At 47.0% G+C, this 23,075-nt stretch overlaps 3 protein-coding genes across 3 annotated transcripts; 1 reads left to right on the forward strand and 2 right to left on the reverse strand.

The window, feature by feature from the left end:
- Positions 1 to 5,988: 5,988 nt before the first annotated feature.
- LOC100303964 (uncharacterized) lies at positions 5,989 to 8,011 on the reverse strand. The gene is made up of 4 exons (NM_001364704.1): positions 7,795 to 8,011; positions 7,616 to 7,671; positions 6,374 to 6,415; positions 5,989 to 6,277 (listed from the first exon to the last, which is right to left on the reverse strand). Exons 1-4 carry the CDS (start codon positions 7,805 to 7,807, stop codon positions 6,200 to 6,202), a joined length of 189 nt encoding a protein of 62 aa, NP_001351633.1. The 5' UTR covers positions 7,808 to 8,011; the 3' UTR covers positions 5,989 to 6,199.
- Positions 8,012 to 8,709: 698 nt separating this feature from the next.
- LOC118472008 (uncharacterized) lies at positions 8,710 to 9,425 on the forward strand. The gene is made up of 2 exons (XM_035959033.1): positions 8,710 to 8,991; positions 9,084 to 9,425. The coding sequence occupies exons 1-2, from the start codon at positions 8,989 to 8,991 to the stop codon at positions 9,297 to 9,299; spliced, it is 219 nt and encodes a 72-aa protein (XP_035814926.1). The 5' UTR covers positions 8,710 to 8,988; the 3' UTR covers positions 9,300 to 9,425.
- Positions 9,426 to 9,520: 95 nt separating this feature from the next.
- LOC103628194 (uncharacterized) lies at positions 9,521 to 13,927 on the reverse strand. The gene is made up of 6 exons (XM_020538379.2): positions 13,438 to 13,927; positions 12,996 to 13,128; positions 12,656 to 12,759; positions 12,109 to 12,253; positions 11,868 to 12,008; positions 9,521 to 11,744 (listed from the first exon to the last, which is right to left on the reverse strand). The coding sequence occupies exons 1-6, from the start codon at positions 13,476 to 13,478 to the stop codon at positions 9,960 to 9,962; spliced, it is 2,349 nt and encodes a 782-aa protein (XP_020393968.1). The 5' UTR covers positions 13,479 to 13,927; the 3' UTR covers positions 9,521 to 9,959.
- Between the last annotated feature and the right edge of the window lie 9,148 nt (positions 13,928 to 23,075).

A 23,075-nucleotide genomic window follows, 5' to 3' on the forward strand; every position in this document is an offset into this window, starting at 1 on the left:
TTAGGAAACATTAAGTCATTCTATTTGTTTTCAGTCATTCTTTATGTTCTTAGATATTCCTTTGTTATTGGTCAGTCATTTTAGGAAACATTAAGTCATTCTATTTGTTTCAGTCATTCTACATGTTCTTAGATATTTCTTAGTTATTGGTAGGTCATTTTCAAGCAATATTAAGTCATTCTGGCATCCAAACAACATTAAGTTATTTAAGAGTTTAGTTATTCAAGCTCGGTATGTGATTGTTTCTCGGGTTGGGTCGGCTCGATTTTTGGGTCGGCTCACATGGGGGCTGAAAGGGAAATAGGCTTACACCTTTTCCCAATTGATTTTGGTAGTTGAATTGCCCAACACAAATAATTGGACTAACTAGTTTGCTCTAGATTATAAGTTTTACAGGTGTCAAAGGTTCAAAACAAACCAATAAAAAGACCAAGAAAGGATTCAAATAAAGAGACCAAAAGACAACCAAAGTGTGCCTTGGTCTGGCGCACCGGACTGTCCAGTGTGCCACCGGACAGTGTCCGGTGCACCAGGGAACCCGACTTCAAACTTGCCACCTTCGGGAATTCTGGGAGTCACTCCGCTATAATTCACCGGACTATCCGGTGCAGCACCGGACTGTCCGGTGTGCCAGCGGAGTAACGGCTACTACAACGCCAACGGTCGTCTGCCACGGCAGTTAATGCGCTACAGTGCACGCAGAAGTCAGAGCAGAGCCAGAAGGCGCACCGGACTGTGAACAGTGGTTGTCCGGTGCACCACCGGACTGTCCGGTGACCCAGATGTCAGAAGCTCCAACGGTCAGAATCCAACGGCCGGGTGACGTGGCTAGCGCACCGGACAGTGTCCGGTGGCGCACCGGACTGTTCGGTGCGCCATGCGACAGAAGCCCTCACCAACGGTTCTTTTTGTGGTTGGGGCTATAAATACCCCCCAACCACCACACTTCAATGTATCCAAGTTTTCATCCTTCACACCCCTTACAAGAGCTATAGCATTCAATACAAGACACAACCAAAGAGATCAAATCCTCTCCCAAGTCCAAAGATCATTCCAATCAAATATAGGCTAGTGAGAGAGAGACTTGTGTTCATTTGAGCTCTTGCGCTTGGATTGCTTTTCTTCTTCATTCTTTCTTGTGTTCAACTCAATTGTAACCAAGACAAGAGACACCAATTGTGTGGTGGTCCTTGTGGGGACTTAGTGTCCCGTTTGATTGAGAAGAGAAGCTCACTCGGTATAAGTGACCGTTTGAGAGAGGGAAAGGGTTGAAAGAGACCCGGTCTTTGTGACCACCTCAACAGGAGTAGGTTTGCAAGAACTGAACCTCGGTAAAACAAATCACCGTGTCATTCGCCTTATTTGCTTGTGATTTATTTTTCGCCCTCTCTTTTGGACTCGAATTTAATTCTAACACTAACCCTGGCTTGTAGTTGTGCTTAAAGTTTGTAAATTTCAGATTCGCCCTATTCACCCCCCTCTCTAGGCGACTTTTAGGGGCTGAAAAGGGAAATGGGCTTAAACATTTCCTATAATCGATTTTGGTGTTTGACGTCCATCACAAACCATGTGGACTAACTAGTTTGTCTAGTTGTCATTTATCTCAGGTGCATAAAGTTCAACATAAACCAACAAAGAAAATGATTTGGGGAACTCTACAAAGTTTGGAGCAAAAACAAGTATTGGTGTTGCCAGTGGCGCACCGGACACTGTTCGGTGCCTAGGCCAAGGCACCTCGTGAACTGGGCGCTCTCGGGTTTTCTCAGAGCCACTCCACTAAAAATCATCGGACTGTCCGGTGAGCCAACGGAGCAACGGTCAACTTCGCCAATAATCAACTGCGCTGACGGAGGAACAGTGAACAGTGTAGAAGTCAGAAGTCAGAACTTTAAAGCCAGAACACACCGGACTGTCCGATGTGCCACCGGACTGTTCGGTGCCGCAAGACGACAAAGGACTTCAACAGTCAACCGCTCCAAACCCCAACGATCGGCTGACGTGGCACGCATCGGACAGTGAACAGTGTTATGTCCGGTGCACCACCGAACTATTCGGTGTACCCATCGATAGCAACGGCTGGAATAGTGGTTGGGGCTATAATTACCCCCAACCACCACCATTCAAGCCATCCAAGTTTTCAGACTTTCACATTCAATACTAGAGCAAATACATACACTCCAAGACACAATCAAAGGATCAAATCCTCTCCAAGTTCCAAAATCAACTCAAGTGCTTAGTGACTTGTGAGAGGATCATTTGTGTTTTTTTGTTGCTCTTGTTGCTTGGATTGCTCTCTTCTTCTCACTCTAAACTTCTTAAGTGCTTTGTAAAGCTAGCAAGAGACACCTAAGTGTGTTGTGATCCTTACGGGGTCTTAGTGACCCGTGTGATTAAGGAGAAGCACTCGACCGATCTAAGTGACCGATTGAGAGAGGGAAAGGGTTGGAATAGACCCGGCCTTTATGGCCTCCACAACGGGTACTAGGTTCTTTGGAATCGAACCTCGGGAAACAAATCATCATGTACACTCGTGTTGATCTTCACTCGATTTGTTTCCTCCCTCTCCTCTCTCTCTAAAGTTCTATTGCTCACATCGTTTTTAAGTTTGCTCCCAAAGTTATCTGTATTGATTGAGCAACTCATAGCAAGAGAAACTATCTTCCGCACTCCGAATTATTTCTAACACTAATCTCGGGTATAGTGCATGTTCAAAGTTTATGATTTTCAGGTTTCGCCTATTCACCCCCCTCTAGGCGACTTTCAATTTGTATCAGAGCCCGGTGCTTCATTAGAGTCTAACAACTCAAAGTGATGTCGCGAGAACACGCCAAGAAGGAGATGGTCACCGGTGAAAAGCCCGAAGCCTCGGGAAGAAAGAACGATGAACGAGCTCCGTCAAAGGAGGCCGACGACAATCACAAGGAAGAATCCGCTGGCTCCATCAAGTCACATAGGAAGGGTGACAAGAAGAAAAAGAAAACGAAGAAGGTGGTCTACTACGAGACCGACTCTTCATCATCTTCCACATCCGGCGTCGAGTCTACATCCTCGAAGCGCCAAGAGCACAAGAAGTATAGTAAGATGCCTCTTTGCTATCCTCGCATTCCTAAACGCGCTCCTATACTTTCCGTACCCCTAGGCAAACCATCATATTTTGATGGTGAAGATTATTGGATGTGGAGTGATAAAATAAGGCACCATCTAACCTCACTCCACGAAAGCATATGAGATATTGTTGAGTTTGGAGCGCAGGCACCACAGGTGGGCGATGAGGACTACGACTCCGATGAGGCCGCCCAAATAAGGCACTTCAACTCCCAAGCCGCCTCTATACTACTCGCCTCCTTGTGTCTAGAGGAGTATAACAAGGTGCAAGGGTTGAAAAGTGCCAAAGAAATTTGGGACGTCCTCAAGACGACGCATGGAGGGGACGAGGTGACCAAGATCACCAAGTGCAAAACGATCGAGGGAGAACTCGGTCGATTCGTTCTCAACAAAGGTGAAGAGCCACAAGCAGAGGCGGAGGGCCCATTATGGCCTAAGCCATACCAAGTTTGAAAACTTTTTTAATGGATCCGGCCCAAGCGCCTCACGCCCACACCTTTTCTCCACACTCTGCCCAGGCAGCTCTCACTCGTCGCCACCAAAAGACCTCGCCTATGCTCCTGCAGACCCCAGTGGCTCCGCCCCTCCGCCCACCGTCATCCCCCGTATAGCCATACACACGACGCCCCAACCTTCGCCTACGCCAGCTGCCTGGCCGCCCGTATAGCCGCAGCTCGGTAGCCCCGCCTCCGCCCGCCGGACTACGCCCCTACACTCACCATCCTCTGCCTCCACCACAGACTGGGAAGGAGAAAAAATGGGGAAGATGTCGCCACTCGCCACAGAGAGCCGAGAGGGCTCCCTGTATCCATGAGAACTCTGTCAGACTATCAAACATTCTTCGTGCTTGGCGTTTGAGCATATCCTTCACCCGTTAGCAACTGCTTCATTCCATGTGGCACACCCCTTTTACCATATTAATTACTTTGACTGTTGATCTAATGATTTTTGTTGCAAACTCCTAGGTGATAATGATGCAAAAACAAAAGTGATAATATCGTAAACTCTCATTTTAGATAAGATTCTACTTCTTTATATATATCGCGAGTTCTTGTTCTATAATTTGATCGGTTGTGTACTAAATATTATGCGGACTAGTTGCATAGAGCCATACCTAAAACTTTTTTCGTCCTCTTCCACTAGCCACAAGAAATATACAACCGACTCAAAACAATGGTCAACCAAGTGCGCAACCTCGGGAGCACGGAGTAGGATGACCATGAAAATGGTCAAGGTTATTCTAATATATCTCATTTTTCGTAATCCTACTCAAGTTCAATTAATTCGTGGAGATCCTAGATATAAACAGATGTCTCCCGAGGAGGTAATTGGCAAGTTTGTGAGCTTTGAACTCATGATCAAAGACTCCAAACGCATTGTCAATTTGGAGCAAGGCGCCATCTCCACACCCGAGGTGCAACCCGTTGCATTCAAAGCAACGGAAGAAAAGAAGGAAGAATCTACACCAAGTAGACTTCCAATCGACGCCTACAAGCTCGATAATGAGGAGATGGCTCTTATCATCAAGAGCTTCCGACAAATCCTCAAGTAAAGGAAGAGGAAGGACTATAAACCCCGCTCCAAGAGGGTTTGCTACAGGTGTGGTAAGTCTGGTCACTTTATTGCTAAATGTCCATATACAAATGACAGTGACAGGGACGACGACAAGAAAGGAAAGAAGATGGAATTAAACTCAATTTGTCATGTGCATCACATTGTGGTTTATTATTAATTTTGATCTCTTATTACTCTGGTTTGGTATCTACTTACATTTAATAACTGTTAATAAAACTTAACCAACTTATTAAAAGCAATGCTCAGCTTTAATTATTATTTGTTGACCAGCCTTACACTTCACATGAGTCCCCACTGTTGGTGAGCTTATTCACATTATTCCCCACACAGCCACACTTGTTGAGCAATTCATATTATTCCCCACACTTGTTGAGCGATGAACTTTTGTGAGCTCACTCTTACGATATATAAACCACTCACAGGTGAAGAGCAGGTAGGCCAGGAGGAGTACGAGCTTATCTATGTGAAAAGCAGGTAGGCCAGGAGGAGTACGAGCTTAGCTGCGCCAACAAGGATCTCTAAACGCTCCTGAACTCTAAATTTAGCGGTTCTAGTGTCCGGTATGTGCTCCAACAACAAACGGTAAATGAACCGCTAAAGTAGCGGACATTGATTGCACACGCTATGTCTAGCGTTCTACTGTGCGACCGCTATAGTAGTGCTGTTGGCCAGCATGGGTATTATGATGCACTGTTAATACTACATGGAGGAGCGCCAACATGCACCCGTGAGACCAAGAGCCAATAGGAGGAGGCGACGAGAGTCCCAATGGACCGAGCCCATAGTTGTGTTTCGTTGACTTTCACGGTTTTATGGAAAATCAGATATAGAGAATGAAATTTAGAGGATGCTGCTGGGAAGAAAATATAGAGGATCAAATCTTTTAGAGTATACTGTAAAGGACAGAGAATATTTCTTTAGAGGATGAAATAGTCTTATCTAGGTAAAAAGCGGCACTGTTGGGTTTTGCCAGTTTAGGAATGAGAAGTGTCGGGACACGTAGAGCTACAGTCCGTAGAGGTGATAGATACTGAAATCAACCAGGCTGGCTGTGCCTCCTCCTGTCTTCCGTGCACACTAGCCCTGAAGATTAGGTCAGATCTAGATGCGAACATTTGTTCTAGGCAAAAAGATCTAGATGCAAACCATTGTTCTACATATCCACTCTCTTTGGCACTCCACTAACACACATAAAATTTAGATTGGACCAACAGAATGACTTCTCATTCCTAGTTGGGACATGTAAAACTATAAGGAAGCTGAAATATCTGAATGCAAAAACAAAAACAAAAAATGCTGTGGCATCCATCACAGAATATGTCATCATTATTATCAGGGGACCATCTGTATCATAGCTAGCAGATGGGAGGTTGAAACATCTTTCGATCAAGCAACCAACTGCAACATCGCGGAACACAGAACACAAGAGGTACCACTGTTACAATCACACTTAGTGAAGCGCAACACAGATAGACAGCTGCCTTATCATCCTCTAGGTATTGGAGACGGGTGACCAGTCTCATTTCTTTCCACTTTTCTTCAGACCCGAGCCCCCAATCGCGCCCTTCTGTGCCTTGGCCTTAAGCTCCTTCAGTGCCTGTTGGTCAAAAAACCATTGCAGCAAATAAGGATACTCCACCCAAGCAGAATGGAACAAGATACCAAATAATAAAATTGGCCACTAAATTCTCACTTTTTCCTCATCTTTCTTCTTCTGCAGATATGCAAGATCCGTCTGCACAGGAAGCATACCGAAATAATGTCAAGTAGAGAGATCGATTGTGGACTGATCATCGAAGCTGCTCAAATGGCACCCACTACTAATTGTTCGCTAACTACTCCACGTAAGAAAGGAAAAGGATTGCTTATAATTTTGACGACAAGGCCATTTTCTAAGTCAGATCTCCCATTCGGTCCTCACCTTTTTTTAATATGTGTTAGACAACATTTAAAATGATCATGGGATTCAGCAGTGTTGAACTTGACAACCATACAAACTTGTACAACAATCGCTAGCATATCTACCCTGCTGTACCATGACATTTACTCTGAAATTCGAGACGCCACAGCATTGGGCAGTGTCATTGAAGCAAACAATAGGTACAAGGACAGTAAAAAAACAATTAATGTTTCAGATGAAGTTCCCACCAGCTTTTGGAATACAGGAAGCCAATGTTGCAGTACCGCAGAAAGGAAAAAAGAGATTAATAGATGCATGTTTTTGAAACTGTCCTAGCTGCTCTATACATGATCAATCCACTGACTTGCATATATCTGTTAAAAAACATGTCAGGAGAACATCTAACATGGCAACCTAATCACAAAGTCCTGACACCTATCATTCGACATCGCAAAGTTCCCTTCACCCTCTCCAGGATTTTAAATACAAACTAAGCACGAAACATGAAGCCATCCCTTTATAAAAACACTAAGTCTTTGTTCAGTTACAAGGGATAAAATCCCACCATGGATTTAATCTAGGTCTGAATTAGGTGAATCCATACCTCACACCCAATCCCAATGGTGGGATTAAATCCATCCTTTAATCCATGTATCTCTCAAAGCTAGTATTCTTTTGATCCATAGATTCTAATATAAACTTGTGCAATATCTTCATGGATTTGTTTCATACCTAATGAGCTATGGATAGAATACATGCCTCCTATAGTTTAAAAAATTTCCAAACCTTTTGGTTATAATCCATGATGGGTTTAACCGAATAAAAAAATTGAGTAGGCTTAGATTATTTTAGGGCATGGATTGTGACATGGATTTAATTCCAATCCATGCTAATACAGAGCTGGATTGGTGTAAACGAACAAAGACCTGACACGGTCAAACCCTACCCATACTCTACGCCTACGGTTAGGCATGTCATAGGCGCAGATCGCTAATCGAGGACAGCGTAATGAAACGAAAGCAAAGTCCAGCATACCTCGTCGTACTCCTTCTTGTCGGCCTTGGGCGCCTTCAGCGGCTTGGCCTTCCCTCCTGCAAAGCAAAACCCACCCCGGCCCGGACCCGGCCGTCTCGTCAGACCCCCTCGATAGGCAAAAAAAAACCCAACCAATCGGCACCAAACAATGACCGGATCCAACAAGGATAGGAACGCACCTTGCTTCGACATGGCCGGCGGGGGCGGATAAGCACGCCGGGACCGAAACCCTAGACTGGCTGGCGAGAGCCGCGAGAGTAGGTGGGGAAAGGCACGCGGAACCGGGTGCGCGAGGCGGAGAGAAGACGGGTGACAAGGCTCGCGCGTGACGATATATACATACACGGAGGATGGCAGTAGAAAGCTGCGTGCGCGAGACGCGAGCCCGTCCAAGTGGGAATCTTTTGGTCAGGGAAACATGGGCCAGGCCTTTTCTGGTACGCGGCTGATGGGCCATGAACAATGACCTTTTTGGTCGTCGCATGGGCTCTTTCGGCCCAGAATGTGCTGTAATTTATCTTTTCTTTTTTGGTGCCGCGCGCGTGTGGACTGTGGTGTGCGCAGTGCAGGCCAGAAACTGCTTCCTGTTAAAATCTTCGTTCAGCATTGTTCATGTGACTACTGTATACTTATCCAAAGTTTTTCCAGACTTCCATTTTGGACGTCCCAGACAAGTCAGTCACCGTACGTGGACGGTACGGCGTACATGTATATCCATCGAAAGTCCTAGTACACACATCCATGATTTTGTACGAAACCTCCAAGGAATGAATGAAAAATGTGGACGGAAAACCAACCCCGCTGCCTGCTGCTGTACGCAGGTCGCAGGGTGGCTACGAGGAACACGGACGCCGAAAAGGAGACGCGACGGGTGTGTGACGGCCGGCATGGGCGGGCTGCACGGCACGCAGAGAGGCAGATGCGCAATGCCCCCCGCGAGATTCTCAAAGGCATGGCGTAGCGTAGTAGTTCCGCAGCAGCCCAGGCCGCCCGTTCCTTGTCCGTAGTACGGCGCGGCCGGCACGGTGGGCGCCCCCCGGACCAGTACGAACCGAACCAGTGCCACAGCCACCGCCACCCGGTTTGCGTCGCCATGGGGATACGCGCGCATGCATCTCACTTCTGACGGCCACGGCCCACGCGGCCACGCCTTGCATGCGTTCGCCGGCTCAGGCTTTTGATCCCGTTCCCGTGTATATTTATATTTACACACACCCCCGTGAAGCTCTGGCCAAGAGCCGTCGCCTTCAAGTAGCCTGCATTTCGGCCGGCCGCCCGCCCGCCGCTCTAGAGGTGTCGCCATCTTCGTTGCCAATTGGCGAAGCCTGACGCCTCCATCCAGCTGCGACATTGCCAGTAGACACCGCTAACTCATGGTGAGCGTCTGTATACATGTGTCTTCTTGGCTGTGCTGCTGAAGACGCGACGCGAGGCCTTATGTTGTCTGACGACACTCGTGCTCGTGCAGGCCCTGCTCCCGCTGTTCCTCAGGCCGGTGGTTCGGTTCGCGGCGCGCGTGGTGGAAGGTGGGCCGGCGGTCGCGGTGGCAACGATCCTGCACCGCGCCGGCGCACTGCCCAGGAACCGGGGCCTGGAGCGCCTCGTCCGAGACGACGCGCTCCACGGCCGCGGACAGGACTGCATCGCCAGCTTCGTCGTCGGCGTCATGCGCTGCCTCTGCTAGTAGATTCGGTTGCCTAGCTAGAGCTAGAGAGAGGGGAAGTGGACTCCATTGTTCGGAGAAAATTCACCTTGAAATTTGTAGCAGGAAACTTGAATTGCAATGCTGACCCTTTACCTCACCTCTCAAGTCAAGGCATTACAGCTAAACGACAAGTTTTAACAATCCGACAAAATTTCGCAGACAAAATTATTCAGCGTTACGGGAAAAGTGTACCTCCAGCAAACAAACGTACAGATCTATATAAGCAGTTGAAGAGAAAGCATCCCTGCAAATTTATCATCATTTACACATTTTAGCCAATGCGATTTCCAGGTACATTATATCCAATCAAATCCCTACCAATCAAATAAAGAAAAAGCAATGGGATCCCTATCAATCCTATTATATATATCGTGTTAACTGAAACCAGTGCTCCTATTCTAGACAAACACCCTAGACAAACACCTGGTTTGAAGTAAAACCTATAACAAGAGCACTGTAAAAAACGTCTAACAGACAAAAAAAAGAGTAAACTCATACACAAATCTGTTTAATCTCTAATAGGAACTGCACATCAAAGCACGACTCTGTGTGGTTGTGTCTTGCAGGGAACTGTCAACCAAGGATCAACTCTTCAGCTGAAAGAACGTGTACACAAGCCAGAGATCATGTTATGCCACCTCAAGCCTTCCTCAGAGCCTTGACCCGAGCAGCCAATTCATCGAAGTCTGGCATTTTTGGGTGAACATGCGCACTCCTAGGACCTTCCGGCTGAAGTGATGTGCATCGAGCAGGAACCTTCGCATCTTTGCTCGGGCCAACAGATTCAGGTGGTAGCGAGATAGCTCTACCCGTGGGATGCAAGGAAACCTTCTGCGCAGCATCTGTATGTGTTTCATTGTTGGTCAGATCCGAACCTTTCTTGCTATAGTGCATCAAAAGCTTGTCCATCATCCTTTCCTCCTCATCCATGTCTCCACCGCGCCCGCTGTTGTGTCGCATCTGTCCATTTGCATTTCGAGGCAAGAGATTACCACAATCAATAGCAGTCTCAGCTGCTTCAGGTTGCATACGCTGCATCAACCTGCCAGAGTTGTTCTTGTGGTTTAAAGCTCCATTCCTCCTGCCTACGTGCTTTGATTGGCTACTTGGAGTTATCTGAGCATTCGTCTCGCTACCAACATCATCAGTCCCATTACATTTCCGGTTCTGGTCATCTTTAGCACCATTCCTCCTGCTTGAGTGGCTTCTGTGACTTTTGGGTGTTTGGCTTGTGACCTTCGCATTGTTAGGCACCTCAACATAAGCATCAACAGGTGCTGGCAGCTTTGCAGTTCTCCTTCTGACAGAAACAGGTCGAAGCACATTTTTGTTTTCCAAGTGATCAGTTTGTCCAGGGATGTTGGGCTTTCTGTAACCACTTGGAGTTTGCTTTTCAGGATCATCATTCACAGGTTGCATGTTAGACTTTGGTTCAACATAAGGAGGCAGCATAGTAAGTGCCCTCTCTGGGTCTCCTTGTCCTTTCTGCACCGGGTATCCCAGATCAGCTAAATGTTGCGGTTTATCATGCAAGAAACCATTGTTTGCTTGTTTCTCAGTAGGATTCTTTATGTTTACAGCATTCAGCTTAGTGTAAGGAGCCTTTTTTCTAGTGTTACCACTAAGAGGACTCACTGGATGTCCTTGATTCTCTAGGCCCTGAGCTCTTAGCCCTGAATCTGCATGTCCCCCATTGTGTTCAGAACCACCAGGCAAACGTGAACAATGAAGGACTTCATCATTCTCTTTTTCAATATGGAAATCTCTCACGGCCTCATTTGGCTTGACATTTAGTTGAACTGTTTTGTTGCCTTCTGCTTCGGGAAATCTGACTGCGCCAAATCCAAATTTTGGTAGGCCGTTGAGATCAAGTTCCACTGCCTCCATCAGCTCCTTTTCCAAATGGCGGACAGCTCTTCTGTTAAGCTTCTGAACATCTTTTTGGGTCCTGTTAGTGTCCACAGGAGACACTGGTTTCTGCAAATGTTCCTTCTCATCAGACACATAAGGTTGCTGCTTCCTCGAATTCTCATCAATTGTATGATGTGCATCAGCAACAGACTGAATATCTTTTTGGACCAACTGTATCTCCACTTTCTCGGTATGGTGTGCAGGTTCAGCATCATAGTTTCTTTTACCTGGAACATTCTCAGTAACCTTCTGCTTGTTGGATGAAGCAGTTGCTAGTTCTATGGGCTTGGTTGAGTAATTCTCAAGCATATCCTTATTTTTTCTTTCACATGGAGCATCCCCATTGTACTTTGTCTTGTCAAATAAAGACATTGCTGGTTCTGTTGGCCTTGTCAAACTCTTCTCAAGGATATCCTCTTGTTCTTCACATGAAGCATTCTCGACACATATCTGCTTGCTCGATGAAGGCATTGCTAGTTCTGCTGGCTTCCTTGAACCCTTCTCAAGCATATCCTAAGGGAAAGTGTAAAACACATTAAATGATTTCAAGTTAAGGACATTTTAGTGTGCCTACATCACAGTTCATGTAATAAATTTGTTTTGGAAAAATAGGTAATAAATTTGTGGAGGACTTACATGTTCTGTTTGTAGTGAGGCCCATAACTTGAGTTCCAATTCCTTGGCATCAAAACTGACGGATAATTCTTCAGCAACACTTTGCATGACTTGGAACCTTTCCTCATTAGTGAACTCTGTACTGTCAAGTTTCCGAATGAACTGCAGACAGAAGGATCAAATTATAATATTGTGTGTAAAGCAAAGGACCACAAAAGCATAAGACAATTCAATAACAACATATTAGCATCATATTGCGTACCTCCTGGCTAACAAAATGCTCAACAAAATTTCCATATCTTTCTGTGAATATGTGCCTTAGGTCACAAAGTTCAGGTAAATCAGGATAGCGAGCAGCAGCAAATATCAGGGTTGAGACAGCTTCCCTGAATTCTGGGGGGCAATCCCTGTTTGGAAAGAAAAAAACACAAAACAAAATGGGTTCATTGTTTGAGCATCAGGATAACGCTTTTCTGTTTGCACTCTTCGCACACTACTAAAGGGTAGTTGGAAGCTTGGAATTCACTAACTGAACTATGAGAGTATTTTTACTAACACCAAACATACAAGCAGAACCATTATGAATGCTAGCACTATTGAACTACTGTCTTGATTACTTGACAAAATGCATCGCAGCCGTCGGCCCCGGCGGACATGGGGTGATATGCCATAAGGCTCATAACTATGTAACCAACACTCATGCCCATTAACAATGTGTTTTGTGGATTAATTTCATAGTGCTACCGTCGTCGAAAACAGAAGCGAGGAAACAAAACCGAATTTTAGTTGAGCCGATTGGATTTATTTACCTCTGCTTCTGAAGGCTTCCCAGTTGCTTCCCAATGTAATGACAGAATCCTTCGATCATATCATAGCAAGAAGCATGGTTCAGCTCAACTAAGAGGCCATCTATCTGCATTCCAAATTGCAATTAATGCCAGGAAACAGAACACCCGAAGATCAGCAACCAGCAAAGATCTTGAGCCAAAAAGGTGCAAAGGCGATTGTAAAATATAGCAGCATCCATGAATTAAACCCCTAGACAAAGACTCTCCTACTCGCTTTGTGCCCAGAACAATAAACATTCGCGACTCTAGTGCTATGCATACGCAACGTTGAACAACAGAGAGCCCGGGTGGAGAAACATACCCTTCGGAAGGCGTGGGTGTCGAGGCCATTGGCGAGGAGGTCGGCGACGTCCTTCTTCAGGAACCGGATCATGGCGTGCTTCTTCCGCCTTATCAGAGCCATCCGCGTCCGGATGCATTTGAAGGCGTGCTTACTGCATCCGTCGTGGAACAGACAAAACAAAAGATTAGTTAGCCCAAGCCGCTTTTCCCGTTCAGGTTAAACAAATCGTCGCGGACGTGGGGAAGGGAAAACCGCATTCAGCATACCATCCCATCGTCCCAGAGAAAGAAACAAGAGAGAAGAACTGACAGCGAAAAGAAAAAGGAATCCAAACCCAGCGAAGAAACTACCCAAGAGCCGAGGAACAGCAGGCGCGAGAAGGAACGAATCCAACTGGGACCGTGAACAGAGCGAGCGGAGCACCAAGAAACCTGAGGAAGAGGAGGCAATCTTTGGGTACCATTTGTTGTAGAACTTGGAGTTGAGCAAGCTGTCGAACATCTTGCCACTGCTCCGTCGGACTCCTCCCTCCCCTCCTAGCGCCCTCGCCCTCCCCCCTCTCGCTTCCCCTGCGCTCCGACCAACAGACGAAGCGAAGCTACCAATGGCGTCGCCAGGGCATGAGGAGCGGGAAGGACGAGGAGGGGAAGGAGGGGAGTGGGCGGTTGGGGGAGGCACGGACCACGTAGTGGAGAATGGAGATGGTGGTGGGCAGACTCTACTCTGCCAGGAGGAAAGAAACAGAACGGACGTGCGAGCGAGCTGGTCGTCGCGGCGGCGCGGCGACGCGAGGCCAGGTGGAGGCGAGAGGGGTTCGGGCAGTTGCCGTCCGTCCGATTGGAGGTCGACGAACGGGAATCGGGACGGCGACGGCAGAAGCGGAACAAAGCAACCGCCTCTCGAAATTCGTATCTGCCCTTCCCTAAATCCTAGCAGTGGCCCGTTGCGGAATCCTTGCGAGCACGGAGCACCAGCTGGCTTTTTAAATTGCTACCATTTTTTGTGTGTGTATATCGTATAAATAGACATTGATTAAATAGATATTTATTTAAATATAACTATATTTTTTCATTTTCCAATTTATAGTATCGCATTATTAAAGACAAACACACGCGTGTCCTATTAGTAGACACCGTGGTGCTGTTTGGTTCAACACACACGCTGCTGCTTCGTAGAATCTCTGTTTCAAGCGGATAATGTATAACGAAAGTGATTACCACAGGGAACAGCAATGATTTTGACGTCCCGCATGGGATGACAGAAGTGATTACCACAAATGGTTTTCACGTGCCCCTTCTCAGTGGCCACTGGCCTCACCCTCATCATGCCCGCCTTTTTTTCTCCCGTTGGACAGGCAAGGGGCGTGCAGACGTGCAGTGCAGAGCCGGAGGAAAAAAAAAGCTTCCATTCCATAAGAACAGTAGGCGGGAACAACGTTTGGCTACCTGATCCATCCAGAGACATTTATGATTTGTGGCATCAGATTCAGCAGCAAATCAGTTGGTCGCTTTGGTTTGGGCATGGACATGCACATGAATACATGATGGGCTGAGCTAATCTTCTAAACTGTCACCAGCCAAACCTTATTTTTCTTTGTTATACTCCCCACCGTTCCTTATCTCAAGGCCACAAAGGTTTGTTTTAGATCAAAATTTACTTTGACCATTAATAACAAAATATTTATAAACATTGACTAAATAAAAATAAACTATTATATTTATTATTAAAACATCTAGCATAGTATATAATTTCTTTAATTTAAAAATAATTACTTTTATAGATATTATTGATCAAAGTTTCAAAACTTTGACTTGGGACAAACCTTTATGTTTGCACAAGTCAGGTCATGTCTGTCATGATGGGGGCGTGGCGAAGACTGATCGGTTCTCTTCCCAAGTCTCTGAACATACGAGACGTTGCCGGGTATTAGTATTACCGACAGAACCGGATTAACAATGGCAGATGATTAATTCAGAAACCAGATGCTTGTGCCGGCGAAGTGGAATCCCCAAGAATGCCATTTGGAATGTATGCATGGACACATTGCATTTGCTAGTTTGTACAGTCGTATACAGAACTATTTATTTAAAATTATCTACACTTTCTTTGCCATTCTGGACCTTCAACGGAATACATGCGGAGTATAAAAAGTTCACAGACCACAGAGGCCAGATGTTTGCTTGTTCACGATCGTTGACAAATTCCACTAATTAAACTGACACCTTGTAATCTATAAGAGCAACTCTAAGAACCGGACCAAGGCAAGGTAGGACCAGCCACGCCTGGTCGGGCTGGGTCATGCTGAGGCCAGAATTGTGTTTGTTTTCGGCTAATCCAGCCCTAACAACCTTCAACCGCAACTAGGTGAGTACCCGTGCGTTGCAACAGGGACATATAATAATATAATAACTTATATACAAAATGTGTCTTATATTGTTATAAGAAAATGTTTTATAATAAATTTGTAATCCTAGCCATACATAAAATTTGTTATTTTAATTTAGCTGTTTCACTACTACATTACAACCATCAGTATCATGCAGACTTCGATATATGCCACGATTTGCATGATCTCATCATTGAAGAGCACGTGTCACACCTGCCGGTAGAAGTTCTCTCGTACATTATCAGTCATCAGGTAGGCACCACCATACACGCTTGCTTAACAAAACAACCAAGTGTATGTGTTTGCGAAGAGAATTAAAGGCAGGCCGGCACAAAAGCTACCCCAACGATGACGAGTGGTCATTGCTGTCGGTCCTCCTCTGCGTCACCTCTAGCGCCAAGATGACGCCATATTCCTTGATATAGTAGTCGTCGTACGCGCACGACATGGCGAGTACCGATGACTCTTTGTTGGGCTGCCAAACGAAGTGCACCCCGGGCTCATCAGCGAGGTAATACACCTAGCCGTTGCACCACCGGATGTGCTACTCCTCTACATACATCTTGTTCGAGGACACTCACACAATGTCAGCAACGGCCGTCGTCCCAGTGCACAAGAATTCATGGCCGGTCAGTAGTGACTTACGTGGCAGGTTGAGCTTCAGGTGATGATGAGCTGGACGGTGTGACGGCACCGTTGTCGGATGCGGTGCCCAGAACAACCCAAGAGTCGCCAGCATTGGTGACGACCATGAGGTCCCCCTGTTTGAGATGGACAACGTGGTGCAACCGCTCTGGACCGCGTCCAAGCGGCGGCTGCGGCGGAGCTTGCCGAACACAGCGACGCATGTGGCCACGTTGTACTGCTTCCAGAGGTCGAAGTGGCAGTCGCCAAGCTTCTTCTCGTCGTCGATGAGCGATGCCAACGCGAGCGCCTCCTGCCAGTGGTGTTTGTTCGGGGTTTCCAAGTAAGAAACATGGATTCATCTTTAGCGTTGGTTTATGAAAATGACTCACAAGTCAAATCCATGGAAAAATATTACGGAGAATAAATGTCACGCATATAAAAAAGAATTTAAGTTGAAAACATTATTCAAACAAAAAGAAATTGCCTGCAAGGCTCTTCTTTAAATACTACTCCCTCCATCCAAAAATATAATTCAGGAATCTCGTTGATAGTTATCTACTACTACACATTGTGCAAAAGTAGCAGGTAGGCTTTGGGAGAGATGTAGTAGATATTTTTACTGTAACAGATATTGACATAAACACACATGTGGTGTAGTGGTAGCTACAAGCACATTTGCTTGAGAGGTCGTAGGTTCGAATCCCATTGAGGCCACATTTGTGTTTTTTAATTTAATTTTAGCTAGGCGTGGGATGCACGTGGGAATGGGAATGGGATTTGCGGGAGCGGGGAGGGGGAATGAGAAAGACAGTGACAACCGGAAATGGGAATGAGCTTTGCGGGGAGGGGGGAATGGGAATGACAGAACACCGGCACAACACTGGGAATGGGCTTTGCGGGGAGGGGGAATGGGAATGGCAGAACACGGAATGGCAGCCTACCCCTTACCGTCTTAATAAGTAGGAAATTGGTGAGCCCAAATCGACGGCCAAATGCAACAAAAACATACTATTTGCAGACTTCGATATATGCCACGATTTGCATGGTCTCATCATTGAAAAGCACGTGTCACACCTGCCGGTAGAAGTTCCCTCGTACATTATTAGTCATCAAGTAGGCACCACCATACACGCTTTCTTAAACAAAAAAAGCAAGTGTATGTGTTTGTGAAGAGAATTAAAGGCAGGCCGGCACAAAAGCTACCCCAACGATGACGAGTGATCATTGCTGTCGGTCCTCCTCTGCGTCACCTCTGGCGCCAAGATGACGCCATATTCCTTGATATAGTAGTTGTCGAACGCGCACGACATGGCGAGTACCGATGACTCTTTGTTGGGCTGCCAAACGAAGTGCACCCCGGGCTCATCAGCGAGGTAATACACCTAGCCGTTGCACCACCGGATGTGCTACTCCTCTACATACATCTTGTTCGAGGACACTCACACAATGTCAGCAACGACCGTCGTCCCAGCTGTCGGGGACCATAATTAGGGGTACCCCCAAGACTCCTAATCTTAGCTGGTAACCCCCATCAGCACAAAGCTGCAAAGGCCTGATGGGTGCGATTAAGTCAAGGCTCGGTCCACTCAAGGGACACGATCTCGCCTCGCCCGAGCCCAGCCTCGGGCAGGGGAAGCCAACCCCGGAGGATTCATGTCTCGCCCGAGGGCCCCCTCAAGCAACGGACATACCTTCGGCTCGCCCGAGGCCCAGTCTTCGCCGAGAAGCAACCTTGACCAGATCGCCACGCCAACCGACCGTATCGCAGGAGCAATTAATGCAAAGGTGGCCTGACACCTTATCCTGACGCACACCCTTCAGTCGACTGAGCCGAAGTGACCGCAGTCACTTCGCCGCTCCACTGACCAGCCTGACAAGAAGACAGCGCCGCCCGCGTCGCTCCGACTGCTGTGCCACTCGGCAGAGTGAGGCTGACATCGGCCAAGTCTGGCCTCGGGCGCCATAGGAAGCTCCGCCTCGCCCGACCCTAGGGCTCGGACTCGGGCTCGGCCCCGGAAGACGACGAACTCCGCCTCGCCCAACCCTAGGGCTCAGACTCGGGCTCGGCCCCGGAAGACGACGAACTCCGCCTCGCCCGACCCTAGGGCTCGGACTCGGGCTCGGCCCCGGAAGACGACGAACTCCGCCTCGCCCGACCCCAGGGCTCGGACTCGCCCTCAGCCCCGGAAGACGATGGACTCCGCCTCGCCCGACCCCAGGGCTCGGACTCGCCCTCGGCCCCAGAAGATGACGGTCTCCGCCTCGCCCGACCCGGGGCTCGGACTCAACCTCGACCACGGAAGACAGACTCGACCTCGACCTCGGAGGAGCCTCCGCCTCGCCCGACCCAGGGCTCGGACCGACCACGTCACAGGGGGGGGCCATCATTACCCTACCCCTAGCTAGCTCAGGCTACGGGGAACAAGACCGGCGTCCCATCTGGCTCGCCCCGGTAAACAAGTAATGATGGCGCCCTGCGTGCTCCATGACGACGACGGCTCTCGACCCCTTACGGAAGCAAGGAGACGTCAGCAAGGACTCGACAGCCCCGACAGATGTCCTTCCGCCAGGCTCCAGCGCTCCTCCGACGGCCACGACATCTCATGAACAGGGTGCCAAAACCTCTCCGGCTGCCACGACGGCATGTACTTAGGGCGCTAGTTCCTCTCTGCTAGACACGTTAGCACACTGCTACATCTCCTATTGTACACCTGGGCCCTCTCCTTATGCCTATAAAAGGAAGGCCCAGGGCACTCGTACGAGAAGGTTGGCCGCGCGGGGGAACGGGACGGCACGCATAAGCCTCTCGCTCTCTCCCACGCGGACGCTTGTAACCCCCTACTGCAAGCGCACCCGACCTGGGCGCGGGACAAACACGAAGGCCGCGGGTTTCCCCTTGTCACACCCGGGTTTCGGGGCACCAAGACCCGGGCGCGAACATAATCACCAGGTGTGCTGGGACCAAGTCTCACACATATGATGAATCATGGCACAGGATCGAATGTCACATCTTTACTATATAATAGGAGTTTTGTACAAAATAAATAATTACATTATAAGGAGACAACGATCCAGCACCCAAAGTTGACTGGGAGACGACGACCTAGACCACTCACGAACAGCATCCTCCATGCGCCTCATCCTGCGGTACCTGTTCTTGACCTGTGGGGGGGGGTGTGAGACAGCAAGAGTGAGCTCACATACGTTCATCGCTCAACAAGTTGTGGGGAATAATGTGCATGAACTCGCCAAAGGTGGGAGCTCACGTGAAGTGTAAGGCTTACCAAAGAGGATGGTTGGAGCTGAGCAATGCTTTTAAAGTTGGTCAAAATTTTATTAGCAATTACTAAGTATAGGTAAATACCAGCCCAATTAAGTAGTAGAACAAAAGTAACAACCTCACCTGCGATGCAATGCATATGACAAATTGAGTTTAGGTTCCATAATTTAATCATGTGAGTGTCCGAGCTGCTCATGACCGTGAGCACGGCTAGTATACCAGTTTTACACTCTGCAGAGGTTGCGCATCTTTACCCACAAGTCGTGTTACCCATTTGCCACAGAGTTGATCAGACTCCATACACCTCTACCAAGGAAGCGAGTGAAAGGGAATTAGGCTTACACCTAGTTCCTAAATAATTTTGGTGGTTGAATTGCCCAACACAAATATTGGACTGACTAGTTTGCTCTAGTGTATAAGTTATACAGGTGCAAAAGGTTCACATCTAGCCAATAAAAAGATCAAGTGTTGGATTCAATAAAGGAGCAAAGGGGCAACCGAGGGCACCCCTGGTCTGGCGCACCGGACTGTCCGGTATGCCACCGGACAGTGAACAGTACCTGTCCGGTGCACCAGGGGACTCAGACTCAAACTCTTCACCCTCGGGAATTCTCGGAAGCCGGCGCGCTATAATTCACCGGACTGTCCGGTGTGCACCGGACATGTCCGGTGCTCCAAGGAAGCGCGGTCTCCAGAACTCGCCAGCCTCGGGTTCACGCGGCAGCCGCTCCGCTAAAATTCACCGGACTGTCCGGTGTGCACCGGACTGTCCGGTGTGCCAGCGGAGCAACGGTCATCTTCGCGCCAACGGTCGACTCTGACGGTATACAGTGCAGAACAGTACACGCGGCAGAAGTCAGAGCAGAGGATCAGAGAGGCACCGGACTGTCCGGTGTGCACCGGACTGTCCGGTGCCACATGAGGACAAAAGCCTCCAACGGTCGACCAGCTCCAACTACAACGGATAGGATGACGTGGCTGGGGCACCGGACATGTCCGGTGTGCACCGGACTGTCCGGTGCGCCCATCGCCAGCAGACTTCATCAACGGCTAGTTTTTGGATGGTGGCTATAAATACCACCCCAACCGGCCACTTCAAGGTGTGGGAGTCCAAGCAACATTCCAAGTCATCTAGTTGACATACTCAAGCCCTCCCAACCACATATATTCATTGATACATCCTATACACAAGATCTAGCCCACTACAACCAACACAAGTGCCACAAAAGAGAGAGCGAGCAATTGAGAGCTACTCAATTGAGTTTAGCCCTAGTGCCTTGTGAGATTCATTAAGAGATAGTGTGTGCTTCATCTTTGTGTTCATTTGCGCGTGGAGTTTTGACTCCCATTCAAACTTCCTCCAAAGTGTTGGAGGCTTGTAAGAGCTAGCAAGAGACACCAAAGATTGTGGTGGTCCTTGTGGGATCGAGAGTGATCCTTGAGAAGAAGAAGAGCTCGCCGATCCTTGTGTGATCGGGAGAGAGGGAAAGGGTTGAAAAAGACCCGTCCTTGAGTGGACTCCTCAACGGGGACTAGGCCTTCGAGGGCCGAACCTCGGTAAAACAAATCACCCATGTTCATTGTGCTTTTGCTTGTGATTTGTTTGCTTTCCCTTACTCTAAGTTCTCTTGCACTATTCTTTGCTCATATCATTTGGTGTTGCTTCAAGTTAAAATCTCATTTAAGTGAAGCAACACTCCGCAAGAAAAGAACTTGAGTTAGCGCTCTTTTTCATCTAAGCTTTCTTGCTTTGTTATCATAAATTATTAGTTGTATTGATTTATCACTTCCGCATTATTTGAACGCTATACTCTTTACTAAGCAAGAACTTAATTTTTATACTCCGATAATTGTTCATCTTGTTCTAACCACTAATCAAAGGATCTAGTTGGGGGATAAAGTTTTAATTTTCAGGTTTCGCCTATCCACCCCCCCCTCTAGGCGACTTTCAATTGGTATCGGAGCTAGGCACTTCATCTTGAGTCTAACAACTCGAAGTGATGGCTCGTAGAAGATCCCAAAAGAACAAGAAGACTCCTCCAACGAACGCAACTCAAAAGGAGGTAACTCTTGAGATATTATGTGATGATTGTTCTAATTATGATTCATGGTCTACTAGTGTGATAAATGCCTTTAGAACCATACATCCTCAATTAGAACAAATTATTGACAAGAGTATTTTTCCCTCTAGTTTTAATGGAAAAATTAATTCCGAGGAGGATCAAAGATGTTATCGCTTAAACTACCTAGCTTTTGACATCTTAAACAATTCTCTTAGCAAAGAAGATTATCGTGCCTTCATATCAAACTATGACGAATCCATTCCCGATGCGCATGATATTTGGACTAGAATTAAAATCAAGTTTGATGAGTCCAAACATAATAGTTCATTTGATGCCTCTACTTCCTTTAGTTTTTGTGATACTAACCCTTGCAAGGAAGAAGGAGAAAATGAACGATGGAGACCAAACGATGAATCCACCTCTCCAAAAGGTTTGTCTTCCCATTTCGATTCCCACATGTGTTGTGTGGCTAATGAAAATGATAGCGGAAGCACAAATGAGGATGAGGAGGAAGAAAGAAGCTTTGTGCATCTCTACGCTCGCCTAAGCCAAGAAGATAAGGCGGTCATGCTCAAACTTCTAGAAAGAGCGAGAGAGCAAAGCGAAGCTCGTCAAAGGCTAGAAGATATTCTCTCCATAAAGATGCAACACTTTGACGAGTTGACTAAAGAACATGAGGAGCTAAAGTGCTCTCATGTTGATTTGGTCCAAAGGTATGAAACTATTTCAATTGAGCAAGATAACGCTTCACATTGTATCGCTCAATTAGCAAATAGGAATACCTTGCTTAAGGACCAAGTGGAAAAGCTAAAAATTGAAAATCTAGCTTTTCAAGAAAAATATGATATGCTCCTATGCTCTCATGAAAATCTTAGAGATGATCATATCATATTAAACATTGCTCATGAGGTTGTGATAGAAAATTTAAAATCCCAACAACCTCACTCATGCACATGTATTCAAATTGATACTATATTACCATGTGCTAATGCTTGTTGTTTGTCAACAAGCAAATCTTCCTTTGAGCTAGAATTTGCAGGAACAAATGATGATTCATATCAAAAGCTCAAAGAAGAAAATGAGAGGCTAAGGAAGAGCTTGACACAACTAAAAGGGAAATGCATTGCCCAACCTTCTCAAGATAACCGTGATCACATGGTGAAGAAGCTTGAGACGGGAAAAACCGCGGCATGCACTACATCCCTTGAAGAAAATGTCAAGAATTTGAGGATTGCCATGAGGAGGAAACAAAAGATGAATTTCAACACCTCCTCCAAAAGCCTCAACCACGCCTCCACAAAAGGTAACATCCAAGGTAATGATCAAGCCACACTTCACATTAAGAGGTGTAGTGAATGCTTTGAAGTGGGGCACTTGATTAGGTCATGTCCCTATATTAATGGCTTGATTATTAACAAGGATGATAGACTTTGTTTTAAATGCTCCAAGAAGGGACACTTACTTAGATCTTGTCCCCATTTAAAACAAAAAGGCATAGGGTTAGAAAAGAAAGTTTTTACTAACCATGTAGCAGGCAGCAAGCAAGGAAAGAAGAAAACTTCAAAACTTGAAAAACGCCTATGCTACACATGCCGAAGAAAGGGACATCAATGCAAGGATTGTCCCATTGGTAACAACTCCACTCCTAGCTTGTCAATTAATTTTCATATAACTAGGCAACCCAAAATTGCAACTTGTGCTAGAAAGGTAACAAGTTTACCAAGCGCTAGTACAAAGGACAC

The sequence above is a fragment of the Zea mays genome, chromosome 5, assembly GCF_902167145.1.
Source record: "Zea mays cultivar B73 chromosome 5, Zm-B73-REFERENCE-NAM-5.0, whole genome shotgun sequence".
NCBI classification, from domain to species: domain Eukaryota; kingdom Viridiplantae; phylum Streptophyta; class Magnoliopsida; order Poales; family Poaceae; genus Zea; species Zea mays.

Excerpts from the sequence above, each read along its gene's own strand:
- LOC100303964 (NM_001364704.1), bottom strand. Across the intron at positions 6,416-7,615 it reads ACAAGAAGGAGTACGACGAG|ACGGATCTTGCATATCTGCA; the intron begins GTATGCTGGACT and ends CTTCCTGTGCAG. Across the intron at positions 6,278-6,373 it reads AGAAGAAAGATGAGGAAAAA|GCACTGAAGGAGCTTAAGGC; the intron begins GTGAGAATTTAG and ends TTTGACCAACAG.
- LOC103628194 (XM_020538379.2), bottom strand. The coding sequence starts at position 13,478 with ATGTTCGACAGCTTGCTCAACTCCAAGTTCTACAACAAATG. Across the intron at positions 12,254-12,655 it reads GGAAGCCTTCAGAAGCAGAG|GGATTGCCCCCCAGAATTCA; the intron begins GTAAATAAATCC and ends CTTTCCAAACAG. Across the intron at positions 12,009-12,108 it reads AGCATTTTGTTAGCCAGGAG|TTCATTCGGAAACTTGACAG; the intron begins GTACGCAATATG and ends TTCTGTCTGCAG.